The sequence below is a fragment of the Erythranthe guttata genome, chromosome 8, assembly GCF_056151865.1.
Source record: "Erythranthe guttata isolate IM_541 chromosome 8, IM_541, whole genome shotgun sequence".
Classification (NCBI taxonomy): domain Eukaryota; kingdom Viridiplantae; phylum Streptophyta; class Magnoliopsida; order Lamiales; family Phrymaceae; genus Erythranthe; species Erythranthe guttata.
Window position 1 is genome coordinate 23,071,736 of NC_142540.1, and position 24,399 is coordinate 23,096,134.

Here is a 24,399-nt window from a genome sequence, read left to right on the forward strand (position 1 = left end):
GTTATGAGTAATTTCGTGTCTTGGGTTAATAATCGGGAATCGTAACTTGCATGATAGAGGGTTAATTGGGTGACGAATTACCGCATAGGGGAAGATAAAATCCTAGATCCGTTTTATATTGATATTTCCTCGTGATTATTGTTTTCTTAATTAGTTTAATTGATTAATTAATTTAAATTGACAAACTTGCGTAGGCTGGATAAAAATCATAATTGTTAGAATTTGGTACTTAGGATTAGGTAATTTGCGTATTCCCTGTGGGATCGACATCCGACTCTCACGAGTCCACTTTACTACTTGTTTCCGATACGTGCACTTGCGTGTTGGTATTTAGCACCCAACAATGCATATATCGGACGGATCAGTTTACTTGTAATCAAATTTTGTCATATTGTCCCTCATGGGATGTCCTAGCGGTTGGAGCAAGAGAGCTTGTGTCAATTGACCCAAGTTCGAATCCCCTTGCCAACGGTCGCTAGGTCGAGCTTGTCACACATGGTTAGCCTAATGTGGTTTACATCTCTCGTATGGTTTGCAAGCTATTATACAAGAGTGTAGGTTTACCCAGTGCACCTATATGGTTGGCTGCGGGTTCCTTCATTACCAAAAAAAAAAAAAAAAAAAAATTTGTCATATTTTATTGAAAATATAGTTATAAACACTCGATCTATAATCACGTTACATGCGCTAAATTTGAGCCTTCGAATGATTTATGTTTTTCCCAAATCCAAATAATTTTTACTTCATAACAAATGTTCCCATCTCATTTTCATTGTAGCCTTCATAGTTCAATAAATTGACACCATTAGATAAGTGCACAACCATTATTAATGTAATTATTTTTTGAGATAATAAGAGAACAAGCCGATTTTAACATATTGATATTGGTGTTTAAAAGTCTTTTTCCATGTTTTGAAGTTTGATTTTCTCTTTAAAATTATTTGAATTATAATATTTAATACAATTAAAAAAAATCAACTATATAATTGAACATCCATTAGTGTCAACAACCCCTCTAAGATTGTCTTTGTGATCATCTTAGACTGCATCACAATTAAACAATGTATAACAAGATAGAGAAATTAGGTAACGGAATTTTCAACTGCAGTTATGATTTGGTTACATTTCAGTGAGTGCAAACAAATTTGAAAAAGATATTATGATTATTTAGTGTTTGCTTGTACCAACTAATTTTTTTTAAATTTTCGGCTAAAAACAATTAGATATATGAATTTACCATTAAATTTACATATATGTATATTATACTCATAATTTTCATAAATTAATATGAATAACTAAGAAGTGCATGCTTTGCGCCGTCGAGAATAAATTTATAGGTCCCTTAATGTGTAAATTTAGCGCTAAAATATTATTGAATTTTTTTTTGTGCATTCAAAGTTTTAGGATAAGAAATATTATGTCATATGAGTATACACACCATTTTAGAAATAAATTACTTCTTTAACACTAAAAAAAAAAAATATTAAAGGAAAAAAAAAAAAAATCGGTTTGTGACTTTGATCGTGGCTTGTGTAAGTTTAATCGAATTTAATTTTCATATTTGAAATACGTTTTGCTGGATTCCGTTGTTACCAGTAGGTGAATCGATTTTTTTTATAAGAAAAAAGAAAAAAAAAAGAAAAAAAGAAAAAAAGAAAAAACATTTTCCCGCCAATTTCAAGAAGGCGTACAACGGTTGACGGGTGCATCGGTTGCACTGATCATCCCCAAACGTTGCGTTGCAATTGCACCAAAACTGAAAAAATGGGGTTCGAAAATTTTGAAACTGAACCAACGCCACCGTTCGCAATTTCACACACACACACACACACCTACCTTTTCAAATCTATAAAACCCACCGCACCCACACTTCCAACTGATCATCTCTCATCAAAACCTGCACCAACAATGACTACCGGCGGCGATAATGGAGGATCTTCTTCTTCTCCCAACACAATTGGTGAGAGCCCCATTCGCCGCCGCAATATCGGTGGTGGTGGAGCAAACGCTCCTCCTCCTTCGCCTCCACCTCCTCCTCCAGCCAGCCCCCCACGACTGTGGCCTCCTGTCATGGGGATTCCCGGGGTGTCAGCCTTCACCCCGTACAACAGGAATGCTCCACCCCCGCCGCCTCCTACAAACCCTGGTCTGCTTTACAATCCGCGTCCCGCCGGCGGAGCAGGCGGAGCGGGCGGAGCAGCAGCCCCATTCGGATTTTCCAGCGGCCTTGGATATCAAGGTGGCCAGGCCATCGCCGTAGGAGGCGGAGGCGGAGGCAGCGGTGCGAGGGTGGGCGGAAGCCCGGCAGCAAGGAAGAGAGTCCGCGACGGCGCGGCAGGTGGTGGAGCGGCTAGAGGAGGGAATATTCCGGCGGAGGGGGGAGGCAACCCCGTAAACTGTAGCGTCTGCGCAAAAGAATTTATGTCGCCGAAGGCTCTCTTCGGCCACATGCGTTCCCACCCCGACAGAGGGTGGAAGGGTGCCCATCCACCACCATCGTTCCGGGCCGAGGAGGAGTTTGCCGACCTCCGTGGCGTCAATCATCGCCCCGCCGGAGGGGCTGCCGCTGTCGCTCCTGCTGCTGCTGTGGAAGACGGCGGCGGTGATGCTGTAGTAAGAGCGGAAGCGCCGCCGGAAGGAGTTGCACGGGAGGATGGCGGCGAGGAGCCGCCAAAGAGAAACTACCTCCTGCCGGATCTTAACGACGGCTGAAGAAGGGGAAAATCCATTCTCTATACATATAGAAAAATGATTTTTCTTATTATGATTTTTTGTTTTTTTTTTTTTTTTGTTTTTTAATTTGGACTGAGTTTTGATTTGTTGTTTTATACATTTGTATTCATAGATGGGATATATTTGCATGCATTCATATATCTCATCTATTTTACTATCAATAATGTCACTCTGCTGTTTGGCATTGAAGTGCTAATTATTAAACACTTCACTTTTTCAATTATAATTCTCTGTTTCTATTATTTCTTTGTTACATTCTCTTTTTCATGCATATATATATATATATTCGCATAAGTCACTACTTCTGTTATTTATTTATTTTTTATTAATTCAAGGTTCAATTAGTAGCTTTGGTTAGGAATATTTTTCCCTAAAACCAATCGAGTTCTTAAAAAAGTATATATTTCATTCAATTTCCAAAACACGTTTAATTTTACACTTTTTTTCTAATATAAAATACACATAAATGTAATATTTTACAATTAAATACTGTTAAGAGAAAAATAAGTGACAAGTTAACAGACAGCTAAGCCCGAAGCCCGAAAATGGAGCGGCATTTTCTGTTAATTCCGTTCAGAATTACCGCGCAAACAATTGTGCTCCATTCATTCGATTTGAATATTCTTCAATTTTTCATCCAGATAGCAAAAATTAAATAATCAATTTCTGCAAATCGCAGATCCAATTAAATAATTGAGAGAGTGGTTAAACACTGATAATGATGGAGAAGTCGGATCATGCACACAAGCTGTACAACAGAATGCGCCTTTGGGAATTCCCCGACCAATATTTCGTCGAGCCCACCGACGGCTCCTCCGCCCCCTTTCTCTCTATCAGCCGCCTCGATGCCTCCTTCAATCTCACTGGTTTCTTTCTCTCTCTCTCTCTCTCTCTCTCTCTCTCTCTCTCTCTCTCTCTCTCTCTCTCTCTCTCTCTCTCTCTCTCTCTCTCTCTCTCTCTCTCTCTCTCTCTCTCTCTAAATTATGGTGGTGTTGTGCAGATGAAGTACCGCATTGCAATCCGGTTCGTGTCCCGAAAATTTGGACGATATTTGGTGTGGTTGGGACACTCAAGCTGCTGGCAGGCATGTTTTTTTCTTTTTTTATAACTTCGTTGTTGTGTATTTGCCTCTCTTTTCATATATATATATATGGTTATTATATATGTATGGATCATTATTCTTTTATTCGAGTTTTAGGCCAATGGTGAAATTTCGGTTGTATATGAGGTGAATCGATCGTCCCCCATCTCGTATGCGTATGTTTCTTTGAAACTCGTCTTTGATCCTTTTGTTGATTAGAACATTGATTAGACCAAATTCGTTAGTTAGTGATTGATATTGGACTTAAGCCAGTGGCGGAGCCAGCATAGGACAAAGGGGGGATTGCCCCTCCTTATTTCTCAAATTTCCTATTATTTTCTATGGAAGTACGAAAAATTATGTGTATAATAGCATTAACCCCCGGAAATATTTAATGTGTTCGGCCCCTGCATGCGAACTTTAAATCCTGGCTCCGCTAGTGACTTAAGCGGTCACTTAATTTTATATTTTATGAAGTTGAAAAGAGTATCATTCCTCCTATTTGTGATTATCCCACGACACAATTTTCATCTCTGACCATTCCATCCTTCTGGAATTGATTCCAGGAAACGGATGCTGAAAAGTACAACATTCGTATACGAGAGGGCAAACTAGTAATTTTACATTTTTTTTATTACAATTGAGTAATCATCTCGTCGTCGGGTGTTCTTTTCCATGCTTACAGAGAGTCTAAAATGTGTAACAAGAGAATTCTTTAAACCCCAATGGTATTGCTATCTTGAAATTAGAGAGGGAGATAAATCGAACCTCATTCTAGAGGTTGTAACGTAGCGATTATTGGTAGATGTTCGATTTTGTTATTATATGGAGTATGTCACTAGATATTAATTTAGAAGAATTCAAGAGGTTTCTAATATTTGAAATGTTTAGCTTCATGTTTCCCATGATCTTGATGTTCTTGTCACTTCCTTTTTTAGGGTCGTATTTGTTGGCGATTACCGGACGTGAATGCGTCGGGTTTTATCTGGGCTACCCCATCTTTAAAGTCGTTGCAATGAAGATTTTTCCTTGTGATAATTCTCTCAAGAATGCTTCAGAAGAACAAGTATACTATTTAACAATTATTTTCATTTTATATATCGAGTATATGCATAAGTTTGCCGTTCCGATGCTCTATATGTAAACCTTTTTTTTTTTAAATCAGAGATGGATGGAGAGAGAGTTTTCACACTTACTTAGTGTTGCAGAGGGAACCCCGGGGCTTTATTTCTCTTACGATGTGAACATATCATTGAGGTGAGGCATTTTTCTCGGTAACGTGTGGTTCTTTATTCTTTAGAAAAGATTAATATGTATCAGATACTTTATGAAGCATTTTTTGCTTATAAGAAAATCTATGTTTCAGTTTGTTGTTCCAACATGTGTTTTTATTCACTGCGTTTTATCGAACTGGATTTTCTTGCATTTTCCTGCAAAATTTCATAAAAGATAGAAAAGTATAGTGAAAATTTCCATTTTTATATCCGAATTTGGAACTAGAGATTATAAACTAATGTAGTTTTCGAAATTTCCGAAATTCCGTCAATTCCAAAAGGCGGGATGAATATTTGCATTCCAATTTTTTTGGAAAGGAAATTGGAACCCAATTTTTTACTTTCGAAAAAAATTGGAAATTTTCTACTTCCGAAAAAAATTGGAAATTTTCCAAAAAAGCTATTTTCGATCAATTCCGTCTGATTGTCTTGCATTTGTGTACTCACAATATCGATGGTTGCATTTGTCTTTTGCAGCACTCAGCAACTGCATGATTTGGGTGATGAATCGAAGCTGCTTCCTCTTTGGAGACAAGTAATATTTCTCGATACACTTCTGCATTATTCTGCATTGTCCCGAATACTATTTCTAACCCGGTGTGTTGTTATTTATTTCCGCAGGTGGACGCTCGTTTTCTTTGGAACAGCTATATGCTGGAAGTTCTCATAGATAATAAGGTTCGGCGTCTATCTTATTAAACCAATTCACTTTTTCCCCGACCGAAAATTCCGGTTACATATCTAACGACTGATATATATATATCGTAGTTGTGCAGCTTGATCCATACTTACTTCCTGTCATGCAAGGGAGTATCCTTTTCAAATACGATCGATTTTCTGCACCCCGTGCCGAAGCTCGATCATCATATAATTGTATCGTGTAAAGTTGTTTAATTAAGCCTTAACTAGCAATCAGGTTTTCAGAAGTTTCAGTCTACCGTTGGAAAAGACGTCCTCGACGTCACGCTGATTGCAAGACGATGCAATAGAAGAACCGGTAAAACTTCCGTTTTTTTTTTCTATTTCTTGATTATCAAATGAAGAAGTGGACAAATGATTTGACGAGATATATCGTTTGAGTCCGAAGCATGCTATATATTTAACTTTTATCTATCTTGTTGTTCCTCCGACGGGTTCTCGTTTTTTTGCGTCTTCCGGAAGGCACTCGTATGTGGAGAAGAGGAGCTGATTCTGATGGCTTCGTTGCAAATTTTGTGGAAACCGAACAAATCGTGCAGATGAATGGTTACACTGCATCATTTGTTCAGGTAAATTCGTAATAAGTTAATTGTTTTCGTTTATTTTTATTTATTTGTGGAAGTACGGAGAATTCCCAAATTTAGTCCTCTCAACGATTTCGTATTGTAGGTTCGGGGGTCAATTCCACTGATTTGGGATCAAATTGTTGATTTAACATATAGGCCGAAGTTTGAAATCTTGACACTAGAAGAAGTAGTGAGTACTTCTCCAATCTTCTAATTACGAGAGGGGAGTTAGATGTTACACCTGGTTACTTACAACGGGTGGATTTGAACCGTAGTTCTGATTAAACAACTACCCTCTAAGCACACATACACATGTGTGTGTGTGTGTGTGATTATGTGTAGATCTACGGGTCAAATCCATCCAGTGTAAATAACCAGGTGTAACATCTAATTTCCCGGGTAACATATGGCATATGTCACAAACACGCATCTTTGCAGCCTCAAGTAGTCGAGCGACACTTTTTGGATCTAACAAAGAGATACGGAAACGTGCATGCCGTTGATCTTGTCAACAAGGTATGCTAATCTAAAAAAAATGCAGATTACCATATAATTGCTTTCAATTGTGGAAATTTTTGTCCTGATTTATTTGTATGGTCAAATGTTACCATAATTTATCTGCAGTAATTGCGTTCTTATGTCGTACAACCATCACGAATTAGTGGACGATCGAGGAAAAAAAATCAGTTAGAAAATTATTTCAAATGTATCTCTCATTTTCAAGCTTAATTATAATTCTTCTGTCGTTCTTTGAACCCCTTTCGTTGTTTCTGAATAAAGCGACCTTTTGTCGTTTGGTAAGAAAATTGTGCATGTGAGACATGAGATTTGTTCTTTATTTCCGAAAGTCGAGTTCTAGAATCTTTCGTATCCTTGGTATGATTAATTTTCATGCAATTATATTTTGGATGTGGATTATGTCGTCGTATTATTGTCGTAATTCACTGAACATTTGACAGCACGGAGGTGAGGGGCGTTTATGTGAAAAGTATGGCAGCGCAATGCAACGTATCGGCATTGACGATGTAAGGTAAACTCACTCCATTTTCAATCTGATTATCTTACCGTAAGTTACATAGTTTGCCAGAGATCTTCGTTTGCTTTGGTCATAGCACACACAAAAATTACATGAAAAGTTAACACATATTCGGCAATGTTGTTCGCGTTATGCTTTAACTGAAAAACATTTAGCAGATACTTGCACTTTGATTTTCACAAGATATGTGGGGATACCGAAATCGAGTGGCTTTCCATTCTTTATCACCGAGTCGAGGCTTTTCTCTTCCTAAACAGGTAAGCCGATCATATTATAAATGTTTTTTTCTTAAGTCTATTTTCCTGATTTTATATTGTTTTCTTGTTTTTTTTTTTTTTTTTTTTTTTTTTTTTTTTTTCACTAATACACTACGTAATCTTTCTAAATGTAAGTGAATTTTATTGCTCTCATATTAGCAAATAATACTTGAATATGGTTACGAGTTTCCCATGTCAATTCTTATAAAAATCGGGAATGTAGTTTTACGGAGTGTACAAAATTGAATGGGAAGCGGTAGATGGCATGAAAAAAACAATAAAGTAAAATCTTCTACGTTTGTCGCGTAAATTGGACGTAAAATTGAGATAATAAATTTTGTTTTTATGTCTTGTAAAATGTGAAATTGTTCTTTGTTACTTTGTTGGGAATTGTAGGTATTTTTTAGTAAATGACAAGGGGGAGAAAGTTCAGGGGCAAGTCGGAGTTGTAAGGACAAATTGCATCGACTGCTTAGACCGTACTAATGTCACTCAGGTATTCATTTTCTTTTTATTTCGTAACTCAAATAGATATTTTCGAAAAATAGAAGTAATCTTGCGAGGAGGCATTCGTTAACTTTGATATAATTAACATCGCCAATTTTATTTGCAGAGCATGTTTGCTCGTAAAATGTTGGAATCCCAACTCCGAAGGATCGGTGTTTTTAATGTTGGTGAATTTATTAGTGGACATCCCAATTTGGATCGAAGCTTTAAAATTTGTGAGTGTGCCCTTTACTCGGATAAATAATATAATGTGTATGTTACTTCAATTGCAACTCGCTAGTCGCTAGAAGTCGTGCCGTTAGAATTTTTGTTACTTCATCCGATTTTTCGTACGGCATATTCTTCTCGTAAATTGATGTTGTTTCAACAGTGTGGGCTAATCACGGCGACGACATTAGCATCCAGTATGCAGGCACTCCTGCTATGAAAGGAGATTTTGTCAGGTATCGTTTATCAAAATTATTTTTTACGTTTGAAGCATGGGTGTATTAAATTTTTCTTGCACCAATTTCTACCGGCGTTCCATTGTATACGTCGACAAATGACTCGTACTACACAAATCTTGATTTGAACAGTGTAAAAGAATTTAAATTTCGTTATTAGAAATGTTTTCCCCCGATTAATATCAGATGCGGCCAGAGGACGATGCAAGGAATTGTCCAAGATAGCTGGACTTCTCTACTGCGGTACTACTTAAACAACTTCCGTGACGGTACAAAACAGGTTTGCATGCTGAATTAATCCCGATAATATTCCTTTTAGTGTCTATAAATATATGCTGAATTAATCCCGATAATATTCCTTTTACTTCTTCCCGAAAGGATGCAATCGATTTACTACACGGATACTTCATTGTATCCGTTTCAAAGAATATGGCCTCTGCGATAAAGAAAGGTGGTATCGAAGCTCTAGCGGTGAGTAATCCTTTTTTTTTTCCGTCGCATGTGGTAAATTTTCTTTTATTCAGCTATCCGACATATCAATATATACGAGCTTCGTCTCAGTTATCGTCTCCGTTAACTTGAAAATTATATATCAACTTAGGCCAAACTTCAGCGGAGATAACCGTAATTTACGAAAAAATTATATGGTATATGATCAAATTACGAAAACCCCCCTATTGTTTGGGTAATTACAACCACCCCCCTCAACTATAAATCTTCTTACACGTCCACCCTTGCAATTTCAAATTTAGTGGAATCTTCGAAATTACATGGAATATTATCACTTTTGTACCCGTTTTATCCCTCGAACTCCACATTTGAAGCAAGATGATCATAATATGTGTTTTTTGGTGTGTATATATCAGATTGTGGTGCATCAGAAACTGTATTTATACACAAAACGAGTACAAACTAGAGCACATTCCATAAAATCTAGATGATTATGTTGAATTTGACACCATAAGGGTGGAGGTGTAAGAAACAATCATAGTTGAGGGGTAGATGTAATTATCCAAACAATAGGGGTTTTTTCGTAAATTGACCATACCTCAGGGGGTTGGTTGTAATTTACCAAAAAATATATACATTTAGTTTCGCTCTAAAATGGTCTTGCTTGAAATGCCACCCGAGAAAAAATGGCCGATTCTTATTTTACACTGTTTCATTTATGCAGTCCTTTCCGGTGGCATTTTCGTTGATTATGACTGGGTTCTTCTTCGGAACGATTTCACTAAGACAAGGTTAAAAGGCACTTAAACCTAACATCTTCTATCATATAGTTATCATGCAAAAATTTCCGCTTATCATGCAAAAATTTCAGCATTTTCGTTAATGAAAAGTTGATCTTCGTCTTCGTATATAAATACCCGGCATTTTAACTAATTTTTACAAGTCTTTTATTTTTTTTTCAGTTAGATACGATCCGTGGAATTTAGTAGTTGCAGTGATGTGGATGGGCATGAGTTTCGTTGTAACATCGTTTGTGAGGGCCAACGGTCGCGTTTTTTGTAACCGTCCTCGTTTGCACCAACCTAGATATTGAGCACTAAGGATGCTTCTCAGAAATATTATTAGTTCGTAGACATACATATTGCCGAGTATGACTGTAAACATTTCTCCGATGTACACTTCATCGAGCGTAGCATAATTTTTGACCTTTTTATAGTGAAATTGTCAATTACAACAATTAATTCTTAATAAATGCATGTTGGTCAGATATTTTGTCGCAAATTAGATACTGATTGTTATTCAAATTTATGGAGCCTCTAGTCTACCCGTATTTGAGACATGCTATTTTCACCCTCAAAATATCTTATTTAATTTGACCACCAAATTAAATATATTTCCCATTTTATCCCTTTTCTTCTTTTTTCCCCTATTTTTTTTGGGCAAATTGCATTTCACCCCCTCAAAAATTGCCGTTTTTTGCACTTTCCCCCCTAGAAATAGAAAAACGAGACTGTTCGAGCCCGTTTTCACTAAGTGGAATCAAACCACTACCACATCATCCTAGTTGGATACCGGCCCACTATATCCGAGTTGTTTATTACCCGATATTCCATTAACCTTTCAAATAAAATCATTTAATGCACTTTTCGAAATTATGCATATGACCCACACATAACATCACAAATGTCAATCAAGTATCACAAATCACACAAATACCACAATTTACCACATATTTATGATTTGGGCAAAACTCCCAAATTCACACACATAAATACACAATCACACACGGCACACACACCATGCACAATCAGCACACACACCTTCACACAATTTCAGCATACACACATGCACAATCAACACATTAAACTTCACTAATTACTCATCAAAGCAAGCTCAAGAACAAAACACCTTTTTACCTTCATTTAATGGACTTATTACCACATCTAGGTAATAATCCATTCAAATCAATTTCCACAGCCATTAAACACATCCAACCGAAATTAAGGTACTACAAATACTATAATCCATCATTCATCACCATTATATCAAGAATAGAAGCATTAAGGCACAAAATATATTAAATGACATGCATAATGTCTAAATTTCGAAATATTAGCAAATAAATTCCAAAATTTCTCAAATTAAATCCTAGAACTCCTAACTGACTCAAATTCCAGATTCTGAAATTATTTTAAAGTTTCACAAAGTTTCGAATTTTCTTGAAATAAAATTCAGGAAAATCCCTTTTTAAATTTAAAAATCCAAAACTCTTGTATATCTCTAATTAATTTAAAAACTTGTTAAATAAAACTTTTTCCTATCTAATACTTGCTGAAAAACAGATTCAAACTTTAAAAATGAGAGATTTTTCAGAAATTGCAGTTTTGACCCAAAAGTTTCGAAATATACACATGCAACCACACTAGAAGTTCAAAATCACCTTTTTCTTGAAAACCCCTAACAAATCTGAAATTCCACTTTATGAGATGCAGAAAATGAATTTGAAAAGTCTCTTTATGCAGAAATTTCGGAAATTGCATAATTTGCCCCAAAATCTCTAGATCTACACATGCAAGTCTATTAAAACTTCAAAATCAACTTTTTCTTACAAAAATCCTTTAAATCCGAAAATCTTGTTCAATAAATGCTGGAAATCAGTTTTGAAAAACCTTTTTCGGACAAACTTTACAAAAATTACAGATTTGGCCCAAACTTTCGAAGATCTACACATGCAACCACAAAAAGTTAAAAATCTCATTTTCTTGAAAAACCCCTTTTTGAAATCTGAAATTCTCAAGGCTTTTGGCCAATAAATGCTGCATCTAACCACTATCAACATAGATTATGCATGCAAGAACAAGAATTTAACAAGAAACACTAAATTTCCATTTTTCTTCAAAAAGCCCCAAATTCTCGAAATCTTTCCCAATCTTTTAAAATTTCATAAAAAATCTTTTCAATACTATTGATGCCATTTAATTGCAGCAAGAATCGGAAATTCTTACCTTAAGATCGAAGAAGAAAAATGGCCAAAAGGAAGAAAAACTTTCAAGCACCAAAGTCTAGCCAAGCCACCTTGATGGTGAAGGAGATGGTGTGAGCTTCAAGGAGGGAGGAGTTGTGGTCTCCCGTAAGAAGGCAGGTGGTTTTCACGGTGTTCTTGGAGTAGTCCAAGGCAAGAGTTAAATAGGGAACTCTCATGGTTATATTGGGAATTCTTTGGAAATTATGAAGTGAGGTGGAGAGAGGAGAGCCGATGATGGTGGTGATGGCTTCGGTGGAGAGAGGGGAGAGAGACAAGTAATGTGGCAAGGTGTTGGAAGAAGAAAGATGAAGGGTGTCTCTTCATCTTTCAAAGGGAGTGTTGAGTGTAGGCTTAGGCAAAATGATTAGAGTTTGCCAAGTGTAATAACATGCACAATTATTCACTAATTAATTTATTAAAAATAAACACAACTTGCATAATTACCACACACACACACATAATCCGAGTACACACACACACACAATTCGGACATATATATATATTTATATATATATATATATATATATATGTGTATATTTAGGTGTATAATGCAAGTATTAACATATATATATGTATACGTATGCATGCATGTATGTACGTATATATATAGGCATATATATGTATATATATATATATATATTCCACATAACTTACTAAGTGATTTATCAACTAGATAAAATACGCAATTATTCACATAAATCACGTAATTCATGAAATTCCTAGAATTTCAATTTACGAAAATATAAATAACACATATAATAGCGCACGTAATTATTCGCGTAAATAACATAATTGAATTCACGTAATGCATATAATAATTTTTCACGTAATAATATTACCTAAGGGTTCTCGAGTTAGAAATATTAATCTCGGGTTTTAGGATTTTCGGGTTTTGGAAAGGTGGGGTGTTACAATCTCCCCCCCTTAAAGAAATTTTGTCCCCAAAATTGTTACCTGAACAACTCGGGGTATCGCTCGCGCATTTCTTTTTCTCGTTCCCACGTGGCTTCTTCGGGGGTATGGTTTTGCCAAAGGATCTTAACGAATTTAAGGTCTCGGTTTCGAAGGGTTTTGGTTTTGAAATCGAGTATTTGGGAAGGTTTCTCTTCGTAGGATAGGTTGGGGTTTAGTTCGACCGGTTCGGTTTTCAATATGTGGTCGGGGCTGCGAATGTACTTTCGAAGCATCGAAACGTGAAAGACATTGTGAAAATTGGATAAGTTGGGTGGTAAGGCGAGTCGGTAGGCGCGAGTACCAATTTTGTCGAGAATTTCGAATGGGCCAATAAATCGCGGTGCTAATTTTCCCTTTTTCCCGAATCGCATAATCCCTTTGAAAGGCGCCACTTTTAAGAATACGGAGTCTCCGACTTCGAATTCGAGATCTCTCCTTCGTGTATTGGCATAGCTTTGTTGCCGATCTTGGGCAATTCGCATCTTTTCTCGGATGCTTTTGATGATATCGACGGTTTGTTGGACTAGGTCGGGACCAAGAAATTTTCTTTCGCCGATTTCGTCCCAATGGAGCGGGGACCTACATTTGCGGCCGTAAAGAGCTTCGTAGGGTGCCATTCCAATTGACGAGTGAAAGCTATTGTTGTACGCGAATTCGATTAGTGGAAGGCGGGATTCCCAATTTCCTCCAAAATCGAGAATACAAGCGCGGAGAAGATCTTCTAGGGTTTTGATAGTTCGTTCGGATTGACCGTCGGTTTGGGGGTGATAGGCGGTGCTGAATTTTAATCGCGTTCCGAGGGTTTCGTGTAAGCTTTTCCAAAATTTTGACGTGAATCGAGGGTCTCGGTCGGAAATAATCGAGACGGGGACGCCGTGGAGTCGGACTATCTCGCGGACGTATAGTTCGGTTAGCTTTTCTAGACTAAACGTCATTCGGATCGGGAGAAAGTGAGCCGTTTTGGTCAGTCGGTCAACGATCACCCAAATGGCGTCGGATCCTCTTTGGGTCTTCGGAAATCCTTGTACGAAGTCCATTGTGATAGCTTCCCATTTCCATTCCGGAATTAGGTTCGATTGAAGTAGGCCTCCGGGTCTTTGATGTTCCGCTTTGACTTGTTGGCACACTAGGCATTCTGCTACGAATCGGGCCACGTCTTTCTTCCTTCCAGGCCACCAGTAGAGCTTTTTGAGGTCTTGGTACATCTTGGTTTCTCCGGGATGGCAAGTGTACGTGGTTTGGTGAGATTCGGCTAAGATGAGTCGGCGAACATTCGGGTCATCGGGGACGTAAATGCGATTTTGGAATCGGACGAGACCATCTTTGGAGATTTGAAAGTTGGGATTGGATTCGAGGTTATTGCGGATTTTGAGAATTTGCGGATCGTTTTGCTGGGCTGATTTGATCGATTCTCCCAAGTTAGGTTGGACGATGAGTGCGTTGATCGATTTGCGGCTAAGTGCGTCAGCGACCACATTTGCTTTGCCGGGGTGATAGAGTATCTCGCAGTCGTAATCTTTGACTAGTTCGAGCCATCTTCGTTGCCGCATGTTCAAGTCTTTTTGAGTGAAGAAATATTTCAGACTCTTGTGATCGGTGTAGATGGTACACTTTTCACCATAGAGGTAGTGTCGCCAGATTTTGAGTGCGAAAACGACGGCGGCTAATTCGAGATCGTGCGTTGGATAATTGCGTTCGTACTCTTTGAGTTGACGTGAGGCGTAGGCAATGACTTTTCCATTTTGCATAAGTACGGCGCCTAGACCTAATTTCGAAGCATCGCTGTAGACTATGAATTCTCCGACTTTCTCCGGTAGTGCGAGAATTGGTGCCGAGGTGAGTCGAGCCTTTAATTCGTTGAAACTGGCGTCGCATTCGGGAGTCCACTGATACTTGACGTCTTTCCGAGTTAATCGTGTGAGTGGAGAGGCAAGCTTTGAGAAATCCTTTACGAATTTGCGGTAGTAGCCGGCTAGTCCAAGGAAACTTCGAATTTCCTTCGCATTCTTCGGAATTGACCAATTTGACACGGCTTCTATTTTGCTGGGATCGACGGAGATTCCTTGTTTCGAAACAATGTGACCAAGGAAAGCCACACTCGAAAGCCAGAACTCGCATTTGCTGAACTTGGCGTATAGTTGGTGTGATCGGAGAGTTTGGAGTACGGTACGAAGGTGAGACATATGATCTTCTTGGGTTTTGGAGTAGATGAGAATGTCGTCGATGAAGACAATCACGAACTGGTCCAAGTATTGATGGAAGACTCGGTTCATCAGGTCCATGAAAGCGGCGGGGGCGTTGGTTAAGCCGAAGGGCATAACAACGAATTCATAATGGCCGTATCGGGTTCTGAAAGCCGTTTTGGGGATATCGGATTCTTTAATTTTGAGTTGGTGATAGCCGGATCGGAGGTCGATTTTCGAGAAGACTGATGAGCCTTGGAGTTGGTCGAAAAGATCATCGATTCGAGGAAGAGGGTATTTATTCTTGATCGTGACTTTGTTGAGTTCCCGATAGTCGATGCAAAGGCGGAGGGATCCGTCTTTCTTTTTGACAAAGAGAACCGGTGCTCCCCACGGGGAATGGCTGGGTCGAACATAGCCTTTGTCGAGCAATTCTTGGACTTGGTTCTTCAGTTCCTTTAATTCCATCGGGGCCATGCGGTACGGTGCTTTGGAAATTGGCGCGGCTCCGGGGATCAGGTTGATTTCGAACTCGATCTCTCGATCGGGCGGAAGTCCGGGAATATCATCGGGAAATACGTCGGGAAATTCTTGGACAGCTCGAATATCGGAAATTTGGGCTTTGGGATCGGACTCGGATTTTAGAATATCCACTAAGTAGCCGGAATGACCCTTGTGAAGGAGTTTGACTGCTTTGATCGCGGATATGATTGGAATCGAGGGTTTGGGTTGACTTCGAAATTTTAGGGTTTCGCCGTTCGGAAGTGGAAAAATGACCGTTTTAGAGGCACAGTCGATTTGGGCTTTGAATTTGGTTAACCAGTTCATGCCTAGTATAACTTTGAAGTTTTGGATCGGTAAGAGGATTAGGTCGAAATTCATGGTTTGAGTATGAACTCGGATTGGGCAATTGAGTATGACTAGGTTAGAGCACATTTCTTCGCCAGAGGGAATGAGAATTCGGTATTCGTAATTTAATCGGTTCGGTTCGAGATTTAAGTGCGCAATTATGTCTTTCGATATAAAGGAATGAGTAGAGCCGGAATCGATAAGAGCGTAAATGGGTTCTTCGAGGATAAATATGGTACCTGCTATCATTGACGGGTCTTGCTCGATCTGTTCTTGAGTCATGGCGAACACTCGACCGGGGACGTTCGGTGGAGGTTTCGGGCAGTCTTTCACCATGTGTCCGGGCTGATGGCATCGAAAGCAGCTCCGTGTTCCGTGTACGCATTCTCCGGAGTGACTCTTTCCACACTTTGGGCAGGTTGGCCTTGGCGGCGGTGGCGGTGGTCCGGTTGATTGGCGAATGGGCTGCGTTCCTTTCCCTCGGAATGGGCGGTTGCCAAAGTTGTTCTTTTTCCACGGGCGTGGAGTAATTCCTTGTGGTCGGCGGCTATTTTGAATATCTCGTTCGTCTTGGGCAGCCATGAGTGCCTTGTCTACTAGTTGGCGGAAAGTTGAGGCGTCGGACATACGAATGTCTCTACGGACTTCGGGTTGGAGGCCACGAATGAAATGGTTCTTCTTTTCTTCGGCGTCTCGAGCGATGAATGGGGCGTAGAGGCAGCCACGTTCGAAACGGCGGATGTATTCGATCATCGGTAAGTCGCCTTGTCGGAGTTCGAGAAATTCCTTGAGTTTGTGGGCTCGCACGTCTTTCGAGAAGTATTTTTCGAAAAATTGGACTTTGAAATCGGTCCATGGCAGAGTTTCGAGGTTCGTTCCTTCTTTGATTCCTTCCCACCAGTTACGAGCTTCGTTTCGGAGGAGGAAAATGGCACAGTGCACGCGGTCGCGGTCGGTCATTTGCATGTAGTCGTAGATGACTTCGAGAGATTTGATCCACTCTTCGGCTATAGTGGGGTCGGTTCCACCGTGAAATTCGGATGGGTTCATTCGGAGAAATCGTTCGTATATGGCTTGAGGCGCATTATTTTGAGGCGGGTTTTGATTACGTTGGAGAAGTTGTTCGATTTGACGTTGGTGGTTTTGGGCTTGTTCTCGGATTAAATTGGAGAGATTATTAATGGTTTGATTGGGGTCGTGCGGTTCATCGGCGGGATTGCTCGGGTTTGCTCGGGTTATACGTCTCGCCATTATTTCTATATTAATTATCATTAATAAGTAAAGCAAATAAAACACATAAAGAAAATAATACACATACGTTACCGGATGGTCCGAGTTTCGCGTCTCGAGTAGTCCTTAAGCCCGTGAAGTTCGTACGAGTATCTATGAACAATGCTCTGATACCACTCTCTGTAGCACCCCCCTTCTAGTCGGGCGATAAATCGAACCGGTTTATCGGAATTTCTTACTAAAGTAGCGGAAGCAAAGGATCTCTTTGTAATTTTTGAAATGTTGGGATGGGGTGAAAATACAATTATCGAAACTTTGTTCTTTTGGGTGTTGAAGACTTGGCATTTTCGAAAACTTTTATTGAATTGATTTAGCCGAATATAAATCTCGGTTGGAAATGAATTTCGAAAGGAGGTTTCTTATTCGAGTGCTACATTCTCACTAAACGTTCTTTTCGGTTCGAGAATAAATCAGAGTTCGAAAAGGTTATTTTGGTGAATAATCCGAAGTTTCCTAACGAAGGCATGAAAATAGCAATTTACGAAACTTAATATATTTAAGCTGGGAAATAAGTACGATTCATAATGAAAAACGAGTTCAAAAGTACGAAAGGGAAATGTTACGGTTTTAGGGTTACACCACCAAAAGAAATAACCAAAATTCTAGCATTCGTTCATAGGTCCTCGTACGTCTTCCAAAATCCCGGGCAAGACCTCGATCCACTACTCGATCCATCCCGGTTGAGGATTACTACTACCTGCAATTAAAAGACATCTATATGAGCTAAAAAAGCTCAGTAAGAAATCCGAGTATTATCAAACTTTAGAAATACGTTATATATATAATATATATAATAGAGTATACCCGTTCTTACCCACGTTTCGCACAACAACACAAGGCAATCGGTCAAATCACATATTTCACGAAAGCACATCATTTCACAAGATCACGTAATTATGCAAAAATGACTAAAATGCCCTTTTTGTGAAAATCATGAAAAACACATTTTTCGGTTTATCGGATCCGTGAAAGATTAATTTCTGTACCGAATAATAAACCTGTTACGAGCCCGTTTTCACTAAGTGGAATCAAACCACTACCACATCATCCTAGTTGGATACCGGCCCACTATATCCGAGTTGTTTATTACCCGATATTCCATTAACCTTTCAAATAAAATCATTTAATGCACTTTTCGAAATTATGCATATGACCCACACATAACATCACAAATGTCAATCAAGTATCACAAATCACACAAATACCACAATTTACCACATATTTATGATTTGGGCAAAACTCCCAAATTCACACACATAAATACACAATCACACACGGCACACACACCATGCACAATCAGCACACACACCTTCACACAATTTCAGCATACACACATGCACAATCAACACATTAAACTTCACTAATTACTCATCAAAGCAAGCTCAAGAACAAAACACCTTTTTACCTTCATTTAATGGACTTATTACCACATCTAGGTAATAATCCATTCAAATCAATTTCCACAGCCATTAAACACATCCAACCGAAATTAAAGTACTACAAATACTATAATCCATCATTCATCACCATTATATCAAGAATAGAAGCATTAAGGCACAAAATATATTAAATGACATGCATAATGTCTAAATTTCGAAATATTAGCAAATAAATTCCAAAATTTCTCAAATTAAATCCTAGAACTCCTAACTGACTCAAATTCCAGATTCTGAAATTATTTTAAAGTTTCACAAAGTTTCGAATTTTCTTGAAATAAAATTCAGGAAAATCCCTTTTTAAATTTAAAAATCCAAAACTCTTGTATATCTCTAATTAATTTAAAAACTTGTTAAATAAAACTTTTTCCTATCTAATACTTGCTGAAAAACAGATTCAAACTTTAAAAATGAGAGATTTTTCAGAAATTGCAGTTTTGACCCAAAAGTTTCGAAATATACACATGCAACCACACTAGAAGTTCAAAATCACCTTTTTCTTGAAAACCCCTAACAAATCTGAAATTCCACTTTATGAGATGCAGAAAATGAATTTGAAAAGTCTCTTTATGCAGAAATTTCGGAAATTGCATAATTTGCCCCAAAATCTCTAGATCTACACATGCAAGTCTATTAAAACTTCAAAATCAACTTTTTCTTACAAAAATCCTTTAAATCCGAAAATCTTGTTCAATAAATGCTGGAAATCAGTTTTGAAAAACCTTTTTCGGACAAACTTTACAAAAATTACAGATTTGGCCCAAACTTTCGAAGATCTACACATGCAACCACAAAAAGTTAAAAATCTCATTTTCTTGAAAAACCCCTTTTTGAAATCTGAAATTCTCAAGGCTTTTGGCCAATAAATGCTGCATCTAACCACTATCAACATAGATTATGCATGCAAGAACAAGAATTTAACAAGAAACACTAAATTTCCATTTTTCTTCAAAAAGCCCCAAATTCTCGAAATCTTTCCCAATCTTTTAAAATTTCATAAAAAATCTTTTCAATACTATTGATGCCATTTAATTGCAGCAAGAATCGGAAATTCTTACCTTAAGATCGAAGAAGAAAAATGGCCAAAAGGAAGAAAAACTTTCAAGCACCAAAGTCTAGCCAAGCCACCTTGATGGTGAAGGAGATGGTGTGAGCTTCAAGGAGGGAGGAGTTGTGGTCTCCCGTAAGAAGGCAGGTGGTTTTCACGGTGTTCTTGGAGTAGTCCAAGGCAAGAGTTAAATAGGGAACTCTCATGGTTATATTGGGAATTCTTTGGAAATTATGAAGTGAGGTGGAGAGAGGAGAGCCGATGATGGTGGTGATGGCTTCGGTGGAGAGAGGGGAGAGAGACAAGTAATGTGGCAAGGTGTTGGAAGAAGAAAGATGAAGGGTGTCTCTTCATCTTTCAAAGGGAGTGTTGAGTGTAGGCTTAGGCAAAATGATTAGAGTTTGCCAAGTGTAATAACATGCACAATTATTCACTAATTAATTTATTAAAAATAAACACAACTTGCATAATTACCACACACACACACATAATCCGAGTACACACACACACACAATTCGGACATATATATATATTTATATATATATATATGTGTATATTTAGGTGTATAATGCAAGTATTAACATATATATATGTATACGTATGCATGCATGTATGTACGTATATATATAGGCATATATATGTATATATATATATATATATATATTCCACATAACTTACTAAGTGATTTATCAACTAGATAAAATACGCAATTATTCACATAAATCACGTAATTCATGAAATTCCTAGAATTTCAATTTACGAAAATATAAATAACACATATAATAGCGCACGTAATTATTCACGTAAATAACATAATTGAATTCACGTAATGCATATAATAATTTTTCACGTAATAATATTACCTAAGGGTTCTCGAGTTAGAAATATTAATCTCGGGTTTTAGGATTTTCGGGTTTTGGAAAGGTGGGGTGTTACAAATTTCATCCATTATGCTCTAACTTCCTTAATATTACACATTGACCCCGGATTTAAACAAATATATCACATTAACCCCCAAAATAATTTTTTTTTAGAAAATATATTTTTTTCCGGCCAGATTCCGGCGTTTACTTTTTTTTTCGAATTTTTTTTTCTTAGAAAAAAATATTTTGATTAATATTACTGTCTTGGCTACTAAATTACTGTCTCAGACAGTAATTTAGCAACGAATACAATAATATTAATTAAAAATATTTTTTTTAAGAAAAAAAAGTCAATTAACAGTTAAATTACTGTCTCCGACAGTTAAATAACTGTTGGACACGGTAATTTAGCAACGAATACAGTAATATTAATTAAAATATTTAAAAAAAAAAGTCAATTAACAGTTAAATTACGGTCTCATACAGTTAAATAACTGCTGGAGACAGTAATTTAGCAACGAATACAGTAATATTAATTAAAATATTTAAAAAAAAAGTCAATTAACAGTTAAATTACTGTCTCCGACTGTTAAATAACTGTTGGAGACAGTAATTTAGCAGCGAAGACAGTAATATTAATTTAAATATTAAAAAAAAAATCAATTAACAGTTAAATTACTGTATCTGACAGTTTAATAACTGCTGGAGACAGTAATTTAGCAGCCAAGACAGTAATATTAATTAAAATATTTTTTTAAGAAAAAACAAAATTATAAAAAAAAAAAAAAATCAACGCCGGAGACCCGGCGGTCAACGGCAGTTGACCTACCGGCAAAAAAAAAGTTTTCAAAAAAAAAAAAAAAGGAAAAAGTCAACGCCAGAGACCGGCGGTCAACGGCGGCGACCGGCGGTCTCCGGTGGTGGCAGGTCAAAATTAAAATTAGGGTTAAAATTGGTTAATTGATGATATTGGGCTAAATTGGGGTGTAAATCATGAAATTGGAGTTGAATTGGGTTTCAATGAATTAAATTGGAGTTGAATTGTGTTTCAATGAATTGAGGGTAATTTTGGTATATATACAAGGATTTTCCTTATTTGCAAATAAGTTTGAATGAGTTGGATTTATTTGAAAGAGAAAAAAGTTGGATGTCCCTCTTTTAATTAAGTGTCCTTGTCATGGGCCAATTTGCCATTTACCCTTAAATTTTTGAAGTAATTTTTTTTTCAAAAGAAATAGATTGCAGGCCATTCCAATTAAATATCATTTGCTTATACGAAGGATCTAATAAATGTAAATGGAAATTATCCCTCTATTTGTCTTTCTTATCATCAATGGCATGGTGCATAAGAAATTTGCACGTGACGCACATGACATGCACGTGATTATAATTGTGATTAAATCGTCAAGTTATAATTAAAAGATAATATATGTAAATAAGTTAAAGAAATGAAAAAAAATATTCAAGAATCATCATAACAAAAGAGGAATTCATATAAATAGAAACTCATCTGTAAAATATGGTTTAGTTAGGGCATCTCCAATGGAGTAAGATAACTCCATTTGGCTTAAAATATAGAAATGGAAGAAAATTCAACACCAACAAGAAATTTAGTGGGGCTCAGATTTTTACAAAATCTCCAAACGTGTTCCTAAATATGGGGCTTTGTTTGGAGACTTATGTGTATATCATGGGACTTTGTTTAGAGACTCAAAATTATAGAGCCTCCATTGTGGGATTTTATTTTATTTGTTTAGAATTCTATATTTTTCATTTTTTTCATTTTTTTAGTCTACTGATTCAAATAATTTTAGTTTATCATTCATATATTAATCAGTAATAAGCACATGTTTTTTTTTCATATTTAATATATATCAATTTATGATCGAAAATTATTTAGCTTTCACCAATTAAATATTTTAATAAATTTTATTTATTGACTAAAATTATATGAATCATGTGCATTGCACGTGTCACTTACTAGTAGCAAAACAATCTACTAGGTCAAGCAAATTATCAATTTAATCCTAGTACAATGGACATCTAATCTGTATCATGAAAATTCCACGACCATACGTGCAATTAATCAAGTCGATGATAAGTCGCGGAATAGTATACGTAGAAAAAGACTAAGCAGCAAAGTGTTGCACACTCCCATTGTGATGAGCACCCACTTCAAGTGGTCGAAAACCAAACATACAGTTGCGGTGCATGTTACCGTCATAAGTACGACGGATATGAAGAGGCCAATAAACAATCTCTTGGAAAAAATATGCAGAAATTCTTGTTCCGAATAGCATAAAATTAGAATTGCTAAGAAACTTATCAAAGCATACGTGAATGCTGACAACGAGAGAAACAAGAACATAGCAAATACGAAAAACATTCTTCGCCGGTGGAAAATAGGCAAGCCATTGTGGCTATCATTGCCACCTTGTATTGTGAAATCAATGAGAACATGAAAGTTACAATTAAGGATGCTACACTACTGTGTAATTTTGAGATGTTTCTTTCATCCATTTTGCACCTTCCAAATTCTTGTGCTCCTCCGTAAAAACCAACTTGGGAGTTTTTCCCTCATTGTTCATTTGAATTTTGGAACTTCGAGCAACGAGTTTCTCAACTAGCTGTGAAATATAAAATACATCATATTCGAGCTGTTGCTAGTCAACTAAAATTTTGTTATGAATATGCATTAAATTAAAAAAAAAAAAAAAAAAAAAAAAAAAAAAAAAAAAAACAACTAGTTACTAGCTAACTAGTACATAATAATGTGAAAATTTAGTTTGTTACCTGATACCACTGTATCTCCCTTTGTATCTCCCTTTGTATTTTGCAAGCTTGTATTTCGTGTAAATTTACACAAAATAAAACAAATTTATGAAAAAAAAGGCATTTCGTGTTATATTGCACGAAATGTAGTGTTTCATTTCGTGCAATACTACACGAAATGCATAAAAAACATAAATTTATGGTTTCGTATATCGTAAAAAAACATTATTTCGTGCTTCTTTGCACGGAATCCATTTTGTGTTAGGGAATACGAAATGTTCATGCACGAAATATAGTTGGGAAAGGGTGTGAGAGAATTGTGGTTTTTTTCTTTGAAAATTACAAATGAAATAAAGTCGCACTGCAAAGCGGTAAAATATGTTCTATGAATAGCATTTCAGTAAAATTATTATCTGGCTATGATCTAATTGGGCCCCTTTCCTCATAAAGCAAAGGGCTTAATTACTATTCATAGTGCAATTTTTTCCAGTTACAGTACGAAATAATTCATTTGTCAAGAATTCATTTAACTTTTTTCCAAATTCTCTCAACCTCCGAATTTTTAAACTTTTCAAATCGTCATTTTTTTCCGATAATATCAATTAGAACACAATAATTATCAATTCGAAAGAAACCTACTTCGATTTTGACATAAAAAACGTATTTTTTTTATCGAATTTTGACATTTTTTATGCATTTCGTGTTGTATTGCACGAAATGAAACACTGCATTTCGTGCAATATAACACGAAAAGCCTTTTTTTTCATAAATTTGTTTTATTTCGTGTAAATTTATACGAAATGCAAACTTGTATTTCGTGTAAATTTAAACGAAATAAAACCAATTAATGAAAAAAAGGCATTTCGTGTTATATTGCACAAAATGCAGTATTTCATTTCGTGCAATACAACACAAAATGCATAAAAAACATAA

General features: G+C 36.9%; 1 protein-coding gene across 1 annotated transcript; it reads left to right on the plus strand.

The window, feature by feature from the left end:
- The first annotated feature begins 3,280 nt into the window (after positions 1-3,280).
- LOC105964916 (phosphoinositide phosphatase SAC7-like) lies at positions 3,281-10,311 on the plus strand. Its single transcript, XM_088822423.1, has 20 exons — positions 3,281-3,599; positions 3,734-3,817; positions 4,753-4,880; positions 4,980-5,071; positions 5,566-5,623; positions 5,710-5,766; positions 5,865-5,898; positions 6,005-6,085; positions 6,250-6,356; positions 6,457-6,543; positions 6,792-6,869; positions 7,313-7,383; positions 7,548-7,646; positions 8,043-8,142; positions 8,260-8,368; positions 8,524-8,596; positions 8,783-8,876; positions 8,975-9,067; positions 9,771-9,837; positions 10,009-10,311. The coding sequence occupies exons 1-20, from the start codon at positions 3,452-3,454 to the stop codon at positions 10,137-10,139; spliced, it is 1,791 nt and encodes a 596-aa protein (XP_088678549.1). The 5' UTR covers positions 3,281-3,451; the 3' UTR covers positions 10,140-10,311.
- Positions 10,312-24,399: the final 14,088 nt, after the last annotated feature.